Source organism: Neopsephotus bourkii, unplaced genomic scaffold (assembly GCF_033783945.1).
Source record: "Neopsephotus bourkii isolate Nb327-2 ecotype Australia unplaced genomic scaffold, CSIRO-AGI_Nbou_v1 NB_1810, whole genome shotgun sequence".
Classification (NCBI taxonomy): Eukaryota; Metazoa; Chordata; class Aves; order Psittaciformes; family Psittacidae; genus Neopsephotus; species Neopsephotus bourkii.
The window spans coordinates 1,140,144-1,154,398 of NW_026902283.1; the positions used below are offsets into that span (position 1 = coordinate 1,140,144).

At 38.5% G+C, this 14,255-nt stretch overlaps 1 protein-coding gene across 1 annotated transcript in view; it reads right to left on the minus strand.

The window, feature by feature from the left end:
* The window catches only part of LOC133206564 (interleukin-31 receptor subunit alpha-like), a 30,198-nt gene that overhangs the window by 3,520 nt on the left and 12,423 nt on the right, over positions 1 to 14,255 (minus strand). The window contains exons 8-14 of the mRNA XM_061342650.1: positions 11,362 to 11,572; positions 9,138 to 9,296; positions 8,046 to 8,168; positions 7,349 to 7,501; positions 5,528 to 5,671; positions 3,245 to 3,341; positions 894 to 957 (exon numbers count right to left, since the gene is read on the minus strand). Of these exons, the coding sequence (XP_061198634.1) occupies positions 894 to 957; positions 3,245 to 3,341; positions 5,528 to 5,671; positions 7,349 to 7,501; positions 8,046 to 8,168; positions 9,138 to 9,296; positions 11,362 to 11,572 (951 nt within the window). The remainder of the gene's footprint in view (positions 1 to 893; positions 958 to 3,244; positions 3,342 to 5,527; positions 5,672 to 7,348; positions 7,502 to 8,045; positions 8,169 to 9,137; positions 9,297 to 11,361; positions 11,573 to 14,255) is intronic.

Genomic DNA, 14,255 nt, shown 5'->3' on the forward strand with positions numbered 1-14,255 from the left:
ATTTCTGCTATGTTATCAACCTTACCATATTAATCTACCAGTCTTGGCTAATACAGACTTCTTTTATAGTTGCTTTGCCTCTGCAGGAGTAGCTTAATGCATTTTAAACAGGTATATTTTGATTTTGGATTATTTGCTTTTGAGCTACAAGTGACAAATAAAGTTCTGGCCTGCCAGAAAAATCAGACATTTAGAAGAGGGAAGCAAAAATATAATGGTTGGTGGTCTGAGACTTGGGAGATAAACTGAGGTGCCTCTTCAGTCCTGAAATTCAGGTACCCTTTCCAAAACACATATGAAAGCCATGAGCAAGATCTGAACAAGCTGCTGAATCCTGGTGTCTGTTGACTAGTAGGTGGTTCTCAGCCAGCTACTAGCTGACCAGGCAAAGCCCCTGGATTGCTCTTTAGGCAGGTAGAGGCTAAGGGGTGAGAAACAGATATCAAGCAAATACCATTTACACGGCCTTCACTGGGAGAGTTCTCTGGAATGAGGCTGCAATGTTAATTTGTATTTTGCGTAACTTGTACTTAATTATCAGTTCTGTCGGTGAAAGCTGACTGGATAGAAAACCTGAATTTCTCTCTTTGGATTCCCTCTCCACCCATTCAACTTGGCTTTGTTCTTCTATCAACCATACCTTTTAATACACTCTAACCTGTTCTAAAAAAAGCCTGAGAAGCTTTACTAACTTAAAAACTGCATACAGCCTCCGGCTAAACAACACTAAACCCTCCCCAGTCCTGTATGTCTAGTATTACCCTAGCTTCCCAACTGTTGATATTAGACATTTGATGGTGTAAAGTGTGAAAAGACCAGTAACTAGCATTACTGATTAATCACTAGATGGATTTCCTTTGTATATTTTTTCACCCTATCAGAAGAGCACTTGCCATATTTTGGAGTGCACTGCTGTTTCTTGGACTTGGTACACTGGGCCAGCATGATATTTTCAGCCTGTAAAGAAATATTTATTTTCAGGTTAATTGACATATCCTGTTCATTTAAATTAACTGCCATTTATAGTTAACATTTTATTGGTATTTTCATGATCATAAAACCAAGATGTTCTATGATTACTATTAAGCATAATGAGAGAAGACCAAGATTGGTAGTCTACACGGAATGCTGAGTTAGTGACAATTAGAATCTTTGTTTGAAAACAAAGGAGCTGTGACAGAAGCTGTTAATATATCTTTCTATACATTTAATCACTGTATTTTCCTAATTTTCTCATTTCCACAAAACCTCCATCTTCCTTGAGGACTTTGGGACACCCAGGAAGATGTTTGTTTTAGTATTTGTTCCTGGGCTTCTACTTAGAAGCTTACTTTCCCTCCAAGAAAGGGCAAGCAAGGTATTGCTGTTCTTTCTTTTGGTGCAGTGACGCTGGTGGCCTTGCAGAAGGTCTCCCTGGTACCTTCAGACCAGAACAGGGGTACATCACAGCTCCTGCTCTTTCCTAATCATTTTGAGTTTGGCTTTTTCTGGTCAGGGGTTTGTAAGGTAGAGATGAATTTTTCAATAGAGGTGCTCAGATGAGTTTCAGCTGGCGGAAAGGTCTTCCAATCAGAACCCTTTTCTTCATGCTTCTTTCTTGCATTGAAGGGCCCAGAAAGAAAACTGGCAACAAGCTGCTATGTTTTCCAGCCACCCTGATCTGCCATCATGGGTACTATCTCAGGCATTACCCTCCGTGTTCCTTCCCAAGCAGACAGGCTGCAATGGTGACCTGACTATTATTCCCACTGCCCTGGGATTCTGGTCCTGGTCCCAGTCTGAGAGGGTCTAGCTGTGATTTCCCTATGGAGGGGCAACAAACGGGTGTGATGAGAATCTCAGAAGGAGTTTTCTGCTGATCTGACTGGTTCCATTGGCACCAGTTCACCCCTGGCTGCTCATGCGTGGCTTCTGTGGGAGAAGATAATCTTCTGGCATTTTTGAGGTGATCTCCCTGTCAGTAGCTGCTCTCAGAGCACCCCTCTTTGAGTTTTGCCCAATGACTCATGTCCACATGCAAAAAACTCAACACAGCTGTTAGAGACTGTGGGAGGCTGTGTAGCCCATCACCTTGCCTTAGTGTTGGCTTCAGTGTTGTCTGGTTTTCAAATCAAACCTAGATTTCATTAGCTGAAATGTACTTTGCCTCTGTTTAGCCTGTGGTTTGAGGTGAAGCCTGAGGTTGTAGAGTTACTGGTTCTCTGATCTAGGTGAAACTTCTGTGTAAGTCTCAGAAGTTGTCAGACACTGGATCAGATGTAAAACAACTTAAAGTAAAATCTGAAAAGGCAGTGCACAGGAGTCTTAATGTGGAATGCTGCCTGTTTCCCAATGGCAAGGGCAGGAGTTTAGCCTGATACATAAGCTGAAATGAGCTATGTCTTGCCATATGGCTTTCAAGCTACAGTTTGTACCATCTGTCTGTTCTGTCCTTCAGCAGCTGTGTTTTCAGCGTCTGAGGCTGGTGCTTTATAAAAGGTAGAAAAAGGGAGTGTAGTATTCTAAGACACCAAAACAATAACATGGATAGCTGTATGAAACTAGGCTTATCAGAAAATGAACATTAGAACCCATTACTATGCAAACCATTTTTCTTATACGCCTAATATTGCACCTCAGATTAATTTGAGGGGTGTGTATGTGTATACTTTATTACTATAGAGAACAATCTTTCCTAAAATAAGAGGACCCCATCCATATCTTACTATGGATGAGGTACCCTAGTTATTCTCTTTTCTTCCTACTCATCCATCTATTACTCCTTCTCATTATGTGGTTATGTGCATAATTCATACAGTCGACATCCATGTGTGTTTGCAGGAAACTGCTATATAGCAACATCAATTTGTGTATGCCACACAATGGAATTTATTTTTGTATTTCAATAGAAGAGATGATTATCAGTTGGGAATGAAAGTACAAAATAATCGAATGCATGATTTTTCCATATATATAACCCTTTTCCCAATGTGAAGAATGGTCCTCGCTCTTTTCAAGGGTGTTTGAGACAGGAGGCAGTCAGATAACTGTATTAAAAGTGAAGGATTATAGATTTTGAGAAACTAATTTAATCAGCTTATAGTGGTTTGCAATTGCTCTTACTTTGTAAATGCATGGTGTGGCTTTTGTGTTGTGTGCTTTCTGACTTGGATTGCTTTTAATGACAAAAAAGGCCCAGTGCTATGAAACTCAGGGTTAAACAAACTGGAAGTGCTGCTAACAACTTCAGTCAATATTCCCTTACCTTTTAAGTACCAGAGAACAAGTGAGAGGTGCAAAAACCAGAATGAATATTGTGCTGAAGCAAAGGCCAGTCACAAAACCTTCGAATTCTCCTTTATCTGATAGGAAACGGAGAGACTGAATCAGTTTTATGGTATCAAGTATAGAAAGACTATTTGCCTACACAAAAGGAATATTTCAAACAGAAGTCAAACCTTACACATGTTCTGGGATGCCTGTAAGTGAAACCTAGTTAAAACAAGACCCAAGTTTTCTGGGGGGTCTGAGGCTTTCAGGTTTGTATTTTTAAATACCTAGACTTATGTGCTGAATTATTAACCCCGCTATTCAAAGACAAACACATCACAAAAACCAAAGTATTCCTAATCCCCATGCTATTAGGTGAGCTCTATGTTGTTTAACATCTCAGGACCCTAACGAAGGTGTGACTTCATGAGAAACTAGTTGAGTGAAAATGTTTTTAAATCTCTTCCAGGTTTTAGTGGCAGGGCTTGGGTGTTTTGGTGAGATCCTACCTGGTCCTGATAATAAGAATATGGTTTGTGTAGTTGGTAGGTGCTACACTTTCCCTGTTGGATACATTAAGACAATTTTATCTGCAGTCAGCTATTTGTCACTCCTTGCTGCAAACCTACATCTCCTATTGCCTATGTTAATACCTGCTTGAGATAACTTTTCATCGCACTCCCAAAGGAGATAAATTGCTTAAAACTTTACTGAAGATTGATAATGCCCTGCTCACTGTGAGCAGGGACAGCAGTGCTGCTCACACAGGAGCTAAAGCAATCTGTTGTCTGAAGAGTAGGCTGGTTTGAGGCATTCTTTACAGATAGCTAGATCAAAAAGTTCAGAATAACTCCAGGGAAGTGTAGTCAGTATGCAATTGTGTTGCAGATACTGACAAGCCATATTTGCAAAAAGGCCACTTGCTTTTTCTTTTCCTTCCCACCTACTAACAAAAGTTCTTTTTTTTGAATGAGCTACTTAATTTTGCTTTAAAAGGTACTTGAAAACCTGTGAATTGCTTTGTTGCTGAAAAAGCTTTTATGACAAAGAAACCTGAGGTTGTTTTAATGGATTAAGTAACACATGACATATTGGGGAGATGGAAAATATTAAATGTAATGTTTAAATTCAGTGTAATTACTTGAATTTTCAAAATGTTGCATTAAGTTAACTATGCATTTTTGTAACTTCCTTGAAAGATTCAATCCTATCCTCTGCATGTTCAATATCCTATTCTATATGTTCAATGGGATACATGGAATAAAGTCCTGCAGAAAAGCTTGTGTTGACGGGAGAAAGGATTGGGGGTGGGGGGCAGAAATCCTTTTGATTCCAAGGAATATTTTAAATTTATTTTACTTTTCTTTCTGCTTCACACTTTTGACTGTTCAGCTGTTTGTATTTACACCTCCATCAATACAAAAAAGCTGTAGCCATTTGCATACTTATGTCTCTGACTTACACAGGTTACTTTTCCAGTGCCTGATACCATCTTAGCTTGCTCTTTTGTTGTCTTTTTTTTGTTTAGAAAGCTCCAATTGAATGAAGCTGTGGTAAAACTGGAAAAAGTCTATTGCAATGTCAGATTTAATTAAACTGATAAGGTGCTAAAAATGTCTGAGAAGCCATGTTTAGGCAACCCTATATGATTGCAAATTATGAGACTTTATAAATGTATTGATCTTAGCCTATCCAGGCACCCTTGAAAAATAACACTTTTGCCAGCAAACTGTAGGACTTGTTTCATAAAATGTACTTGAATTATTAAAACACAGGGTACTTCGATTAGCTGTCACACACAATAGGAGCAATTGAAAAAGACTTCTATTTTTTAATGGTTAATGGCTTAGGGAACTGGAAACCAATTTTACATGATTGCTCAGGGGTTTGCCAAGAGCAAAGACTAGTGAACCTCCTTAGTCACAAGCAGAATATTTAAAATGCTGAAATCTATGACAGGAGTCAGTAATAAATAAAGGTATGTGCATATAGCTAGCATAAAAAAGGTCAGAAAACATTTCAGAGATGAGGAGATCCAGCTAAGTCTTTCCTGCATGTTAGGTAATGAAATACAGGCAGAGTTGCTCTGTGATGCGTAGTTTACCTGTCACAAAGGGAGAACTTTGTGTGTTCGCAATCAATAACAAAGGACTGAATAATAAATCTCCTGCATGAGTACTTTGTTACTCCCTGAAAAGTAGGAAAGCGTAGAGAATATATAGTGCATAATGCAAGGACTGATGCTGGGTAACACAGATGCATAGAGCTTCCACAGTACCATATTTTAGAGTGCTGAAAGGTTGTGAATGAGTCGGAGGTCCTTCACCCGCATTAGTGAATCCTGAAATCTGCACACGGTAGCTGGTTTTTTCCTTCAGTCTGGTAAGATGGTAGCTTGTGGTAGAAGAATTGAGAGTAACAACTGAAAAGCAAGAGGGGATGGGGAAGGTGATTAGATGAACTCTGGTGTCTGGGTCTGTATCAGTGTAGCTGACTGGGGAAAAGGCAAAATTTCTGTGCCCTAATCTGTATCTGTAGGAAGCCACACCTTGCAGATGTTCTTTGGATGGGTACAAGATTTCCCAAAAGTAAAAGGTAAAATGCATAAGCTTTTAAACACACTAAGGATGTTTAGGTGGTGAATGCAGAAGGCTGTGAGGCTGTGTATACTGCATGTCAGGAAAACACACCTAACAACCTAAACAGTGGTTTTCAGGTTGACTGTAACGGTTAACATAAGGACTAAAGCCTATCACATGCTTTACTTTCACTCCAGTAGTCAGTAGTTTTTCACATTAATTAATACCAGTGCTATTATTCAGTACAGAAACAGTACAAGAAACAATTCTGTTTCTGAATAACAGGGCTCAGTGTTTTTCTTCTGATGATGCAGTGATTTTTCCCCTAGCCAGAATAATCAGTCAATGGTGCTGTAGTACACTGTAGGGCAGAATTACTTTTCAATTTTGCCACTGTGAATTAAAGATCTTCATAGAGGTCGAAATGGTACTGCAGCCTTGTAGGCTTCCTTTTCCCAAATTCTCTGATAAAATTATTCTTTCTGCCTGGGAAACATGGAGATCAAGTGTCGTGTCAGAGAATCACAGAACTCTTAGGGCTGGAAAAGACCTCTGGAGATCAGGGCAAAGGAAAAAAAAGCCTCATAATTAAATCCAGTCCTGGATGCTACCCTTCTGTCTCCTCTTACACTTTCTTACAGGTATTCGGGTGGAACAGGGACCCCTGAAGATGGTGCTTACTTGAAGCTTTTGTTACTTTTTGTGCCCTCTAAACGCTTAGGCCAACATGAATTATAGAATGCTTGCTGTTCTTCGCCAGGTCTCTGGTGCTATTTGTCTCCCATAGCATGCCTTTAATTTTATTTGAAAGTCAGTATGTGCAACGTCAATGTATTATTGTTTATGGCAAGAAGACTTTCCACTCAAGATCAGAAGTAAAAAGTTTATCAAAAGGAGTATGGGGATTTTTATTTTTTTATTTAACTCAAGTGGTTTAAGCTCACAATTATTAATTTATTTCAGTGTGTAGAAGTTCTATCATTTGTAGGCAAACACAGAAGCTATCTATTTAAGACAGATTTCCTAAAAATGAAATAAACAATAGTGTCTTTGAAAACAGGTAAGAAATACAAACTATATTCCCTTCTAATTAAGTTCAAAAAAGAAGTGTATAATTTCTTAAGTCCTACAGAAAATCTCAGCTGAGCTTGTCTGAGTTGCAATGAAACATAAAAGTTTTGTGACTGAAGACTTAACAGCTCAGAAATACTGACAGCATGTATCTTCCTTTTGGTGTTACTAAAGAATTCTTCAGTAGAAGAATTAGAACTTAGAACTGTAATTGTTAAAGAAATATTTTCTTATCAATATTTAATACAAGATGATACCTAAAAGACTCTAAGTACTTGGAGGACCATCCTGAACATTAAAACTATAACCAGTAACTGACCTTCCAGAGGGCTCAATTCCCACAGAAATGTAAGGAACTCAGTACTGTGCCACAATAGCACTTAATTGTTTGTATGAATCTTTTCTGTCATGACTGCGCTGCTGCTTTGTTCTGAGCAGCAGGGACTTACCCAGAGACTTTTTCCTAGATGTGTCTGTATAGCTGATCCTGTATCCCTGGAGAAAGCCCAGACAGTCTTCAGCAGCTATTTGGGTCCACTTCACAAGTGCAGAATGCTTTGTGATATTCAGGATTGTCACATTAGCAGGACCTGTCCTAGGAACTTAAAAATCAGTTAAGAATTTAAGCTCTACAACAATACTTATGCAATAGACATACAAGACTAAAACCTAGCTGCTTCCTTGACAGCTCTTCGCCTGATCCTAGTTGTCATAAATCTAACATCAGGGTGAAAGATAAAGGAGAGATCTTAGTGAGTAAAATCCCCTCATCTTAAGTAATACCAAAGTAGGTAGAAACTGTGACTGTCTCACTACTCCGACAGCCACAGCCGTAATAATTTCAACTTGAAATATAAGACACTTCCAAATTGGGATTGGAAAATCTGACTTGGAACACAGTTACAAACTCTGAGACACTCTTTCTGTTATTTTGGTATGTCTTATATAATGATAGTATTTCTGTGGACCTGTCAGTAAGGAACAACATTCAGGTCATTTACTGCCAGCGTATAAGTGCTAGAACCAGAGGCAATGCTAACTGGACAATGCCGTTAAGCCACCTGGAAAAGAAACTTCATAAAAATTCCTGCAGATAGGAAACAAGAAGAAATATGAGAGATGAGGTCATAGAAAGGGGAGGAATACCTCCTTCAACTGAATAAAAATGGGTCACTCCAAAAGTCTTTTCATGTCCTGTGAAACTTTCACACTGACACACATCCGACGCGTGTACCATTATTTTGTACAACTTAAATGGCTGAAAATTGTCTGGAAAACAAATAAAGGTACATAAGAGTTCATTGAAAAGTTAGAAATTACAAAGAAAGGCAGGAGAGAAAACAACTGTGCAGCTTTTCTGTATAGTTCTTACTTTCTGACATTCAAAACATAGTATAGGTTTATGGTGTTTTACACTGACTACCAAATATGTGCATCCTTCTTTATTGTCTCTAGATGGTTACTACAAACATTTCAAAAGCAGAATGAGATATAACATAACTTTTCTTTTAAAAGGTGCCAGACCTATTTGTAGTCTCTCTGAAAGCTTGAGCTCCTAAAGGAGAAGAAGGGAACTAAAATGGCTGTCGATACCTTAGTGCAAGGACTGGTATTTCCCCCTCAGCCATCATAATTAAAAGCAAGCAGAACAACTAGGTGTTAATGTGGCAGTGTGGATGTTGCAGAAGGACCAAGGAAAACAGTGCATTCATTTGTAGGACTCTGAAGCTAAATGATCTTTACTGTACATAAAAGCCAGTCCTGCATGGCTTTTGCAAGTGTCACCTACATGATTTTAACCAAGGTTTCTGGTGATGGTCATGTAAATGATCCTTGGCTGCAGCTCATCATGCCTACCTTGGTCAGCAGAATACGGGAGCTGAGATCTTAGGTTTTCAGAAGGACAGCCATTGGGGTAAAAAAATAATCTAAGAGAGACTAAAGAGCATTTTGTAGTTAAAGTTAAGCTTACCTAGACACAAGAGAAATATTTTATTTTTGCTTTTAAAGCCAGTAGTGTTTAGGTCTCCGTGGGATGTGAGCAAGGAGAGATATCATACCAGCAACAGCAGCTTACGTTTCTTGCCCAGCTGTGACCAGAAGAATCCTACTAAAACCTCCATGTTTTGTCTGACTCAGTGTTACAAAAAATTGGATTATCTCAGTGCTGGACAGAGATAAGAGTTGCACTTATTTGTGTCTTCAGTTTGCTTTTAAAAACAGGGTGGTTGCTGTTACCTAGTGTGAAATTTCCAGTAGCTGTAGTTACTATTTTCATGCGCATATCCTCTTTACCCGTGCCCCAGTCAACCACAAAACATTTTGGATTGTATTCTGGAGTCCAGGTGACAACTGCGTTAGTTCCCTGGTGTTTGACATGGATTTGGCCAGGCATGTCTGTGAACAAATACATCATTAGAGATCAATAAACAAGAAAGCAGGTTTCTCTTATCTTGACTGCTTTCTCTCTTTTGCTCTGTTTCAAAGATTATTCAATACATAGTTATCACTGCAGCTGATGTAGTTAAGTTTTACATGATAATGTTAGTAACGGAAACTCAGCATCCAGTACTTTGCGATGGTGTCTGGGAATCCAGTGTTGCTGTTCATGATCTCTAATTTCCCAGAATTGGAAAAGGAGAAATGGCTGTTCCAAGCCTTAAGAAAAGGAAGCCTGATGTTGCTAAATAACCTCCTGTGAGCCACTATTAACTGCTATACATAGACATAAAGCAACTGTGAGGTAGTCCTTACCTGGGGGAGGGGGAGAAGGGGCTAATTGTGGATTTTAGCCATAAAAATTCATATTCCATATACTTCACATTTTCTGCAAGGATGTTGAACATTTTGACATTTTAAAAGACAGATTATTTAAATAATAGGAAAGGTCTTCTGACTGAAACTAAGGGCACAGAAGAACAACATGTCATTTTGGAGTAAACAGTGGATCTTGTGACAGACAAGATCATCTGTCTGAAAAGTATAATAGCAGTATAGTAAAGTCAAATTAAAGAAAATGGCTGTACTAGCTGAAAAGTTGTGCATGCTGAGGAGGAATGCATTTAATACAAGTATCTTCTGTAACTCATGAAAGATACAGCAAACCTGCATATAAGTACAACCAAGTCTGAAAAGTGTGTCTGAGAACCATGAAGAACAGGCTGAGAGGTTCAGTAAACAAGTAGCTGTCAATTGAAAGATGGCTTGAGGTGGAAGTATATATTTCATCAGAAGGGATTGAAAGCAGTCAAACATAGGGCATAACCAAATTGTTACGTCTTTGCAGAGCAAGGAGAGCAGAATGAGGGGGGTGAGTTAGAAAACCATGGAATCATAGAATGGTTTGTGTTGGAAGGGACCTTGAAGATCATCTTGTTCCAACCTGCTGGCCACAGTTGCTCAAACCAGGTTGCTCAAAGCCCATCCAACCTGGCCTTGTACACTTCCAGAGATGGGGCAGCCACATGTCATCATATCTAGTCTGAATCTCCTCTCTTCTATTTTCAAACCATTATCCCTTGTCCTATTGCAACAGGTCCTACTAAAAAGTCTGTCCCTACCACGAACTAATCTAGAGAAGCTTTTTTGTTGCCCTGATGTTCCTGACCAGGTTATTCTGCCAGGTCTTTAGCTTCACTAACATGATCGCTGACTTCTCAGACAATTCTCCTGTGTTCCTCCCAGGTTACCTGTCCCTGCTTCCAGCCTCTATAGGTTTCCTTTTCGTGTGAGTTTGTCCAGGAACTACTTGTTTCTGGAAAAATCAATGACTTGCAGCTGTCTGGAGACCAACAAAGACACTTGCACACTTACACATGCTATAAGTTCATTTAAGAAAAAAAATAAAATTCTTACTTTGGAAGAAACAGGTTTTCTCTTATTGCAATAGTTGTACATCAAGATTATAACGAATAAAAGTAGCTTATATTATAAGAAAAACAATGTTAAATTATTTTCTTGTTTAAATGAAAAAAAAAACTGTGTCTTTAAGCATCACAACAGCTTACATCTTCATTGGAATATGACACGTACATTCTCCCTGTTGCTCCCACCATGTACCAGCGGGGATAATACTGAAATAAAGGACAATAGCAGGTCTCTTAATAGTTACTTAGCTTAAAAACATTAGATTTGCACATCATTCTGCAAACTTTGTTTAAACTGCTGGCATCTACTTAACTTTGATGACCCTCCTTTTGATCCATAGATCTAGCACATGGCTATTTCTCTAGCTTGAGAAAATGGGAAGTGATGAACAAAATGTTAAATTGCTTAGTCTGTTTGTTAACTTCTATTGAAATTGTTTCTTAAGAAGCAGTACTGACTCTTGCTATGCAAAAATAACAGACTAAAAATATTCAAGAACATACTTAACCCTGTCCCAAAGACTGACAAAGGGTAGATTACAGATTGCTCGTAAAACCTCTCCACTGCTCTAATGAATGAATGATAAAGAAAGTACCTGTTGCACAGAAGTCTGGGACAATGTAGATGGCTTGTGGAGATTCTCCTGCTTGATTATAAGCAGAAATATTAACTCTGTAATAAGCCATAGAAATATTTACAAGAACTGTTCTGTCCTTTAGAAAGATGCGATTTGGTGAATCACTGCAGCTGTTGGGTATTCTTTCCACATTAATGTAATATCCAAGGATATTCTCACTTTGTGTTACCTAGTAAGAGAAAGAAGATTATTATTCTATAAATATTATTATGTTCTGTGCAGAAAAATCAAGAGGAATTAAACTGTAAAACCAAATTGTCACCTTTGATGAGGGGAATAAAATCATACTATTTTAATTAGGTTATTAGGAATCAGTGAAGCAAAGCATTTCCTTAAAATTGGAAGCAGACTTAAATTTAGGGGATTTAAGCATGGCATTAAGTGTTTTGCTTAATTGAGATCTTAGTTATGTGTTTCCAATTAGTAATAACAGCAGTGAAACAGCTGTAACATTCTCTACATTTCAGTGGAAGGTACCCCTCATAATTAGGAACTTGAAAGTTAATGAGAGGTGTTTAATTGCAATTCATGCCTCTGGGAATCTTCATCGACTACACTTTGTTAGGCATCTGGTCTCTTTGAGGATAAATGCTAGTAATTACACTACAACTTTAGAACACGTTGTGTATCCACTGACACATTTTTAGGTGGTGATGGTTCACATGTTATTTTACTGTAGTAATCTTCATGAGAGACTGGAAAATGAATGCATAGAAATGGAAATTGCTGTGATCTAGATAGGAACTGAACTTCATACATGAAGGCCTGTGAATTCTGCAAGGATTATTTCTGATACCGAGATTGTTATTTCTTGGTACAAAATTAATAGTGTGAAGATACTGCAAAGCTAAGAAATTGGGTTATGTTAATGAAATTATTGGATACTTTTGGAGTAACATAAAAAAGATGACAATTTAAAAAGCAGAGACACCTGTGTTGAGAGGAATTTCTGATAAAGTTGGAGGTTCTTTAAAAGGAAACATGTTTTTCCCAGGATAAAGAGGGAAGAATTAGTGCCATTATTTGAAGCTCTGGTAAAGCTACTGGGAGAAGAGTGTTATGGTTCTCTCATCAGGCTTTGAAACTGGGAAATGTTTCTGTGTAGGAGAAATAATTCCCAGGATATGTGAAATTATGAGGTCTATTGCACAAGAAGAAACTAGTAGAATTTAGCTTTCTTGGTTTAGCAAATTGAGACCAGAAAAAGTTAGCATTGCTCTATATTGTGCAGTCCTGTACGAGGTCCCATGTGATATGCAGCCATGAAGGCAACACATGTTGCCTGGTCAGGTGTTTAGAGCTGAAGCCAGCATCCTATGCCTGTTGATCCAAACTATGTAGAGGCCGTTAACTGAACATTAGCAAAAACAGAGGAGCGATGGCTAGCTGAAATATCTCTAAGTTGTTTTATTTGTTTCAGACCAGCTTAAACAAGTATGGCAGCAGAGTTGAAGATTTTCTTTTTCCATCTACATTTAATATGTTAATTATTGCATTCATTCCTTCTTTCTGCTCCTTTGATGATTTTGAAGCCATCTGGATTTGAACCCTACTTTGTATAAGTATTATCCTGAATGAAGATCCTAGCCCTGATTCTATATTTAATACTGCTTTTTTTTTTTTAACTAAAACATTTAAATGGACAAAGATTTATTCTCTTAACTTGACATTTAAATTGGCATGTACAGTCTATTGCTTGGTCACAAAATGAATAATTTAGTATGCAGCTTTGCCTTTTTATCAGTAGATAAGGGGAAAAGGGGATCTCTTACGCTTATCAGAAGATGTCTATTTCCTCTGCTGCCTTTTCTTTCTGCTGACAAAAGTGCATGGGGTAACTACAGAACTTTCCAATTCTGATATTTTAAAACTCTGCCAGAGTCTGTCCTTTCTGTCAGGGATTTTCCCTATGTCAAACTTCCTGAAGTTTGTAGACACTCCTTCTCTCAGAATTTAGATAAAATTAATTAGTTTCCACGCAAACTCCTCTAGTACACCTTGTTCATTGAAATTGCCTGTGTGCCCATTGATTGTATATTCAAGACTGTCAGTTGTTCATTTCTTACCAAGAGAACTTCAGTCAGTAAAGCTGTTGTAGTCAGTCAGCTGATAACAACTCCCACTGCAGAAAAGGGCATGCCTCTGATGTGTAGGTTTGAACTTTAAATGTCATTATTGGAAACATGCAGTTTGAAGCTGCTCTTAAAAGCCAGAGGCTCTTTTTCCATCCCTATTATAATGTATTTGCACTTCTGAATTAGTAAATTAGTAGACATACAAAGCTTTTCTAAAAGGTTTTGGTCTCTTGAGAATATGGATGCTCCTTATGAACATGTGAAACACAAGGTATGTCACTTGTATGTGTTTAAGACTTAGGCTCTTCTTAGGAAAAGTGGCAAACTTGAAGCACATCTATTTTTAATGCAAGCTGGGAAGAATCTTTAGTCTAGTCACAGTATCACAGTATCACAGTAGGTTAGAGATTGGAAGGGACCTCAAAAGATCATCTAGTCCAATCCCCCTGCCGGAGCAGGAACACCTAGATAAGGTTACACAGGAACGTGTCCAGGCGGGTCTTGAATGTCTCCAGAGAAGGAGATTCCACAACCTCCCTGGGCAGCCTGTTCCAGTGTTCCGTCACCCTCACTGAGAAGAAGTTTCTTCTCAGGTTTAAGTGGAACCTCTTGTGCTCCAATTTGTACCCATTACCCCTTGTCCTTTCATTGTTTGCCACTGAGAAGAGCATGGCTCCATCCTCGTGACACTCCCCCTTTATATATTTATATACACTAATAAGGTCACCCCTCAATCTCCTCTTCTCCAAACTATAGAGACCCAGCTCCCTCAGTCTT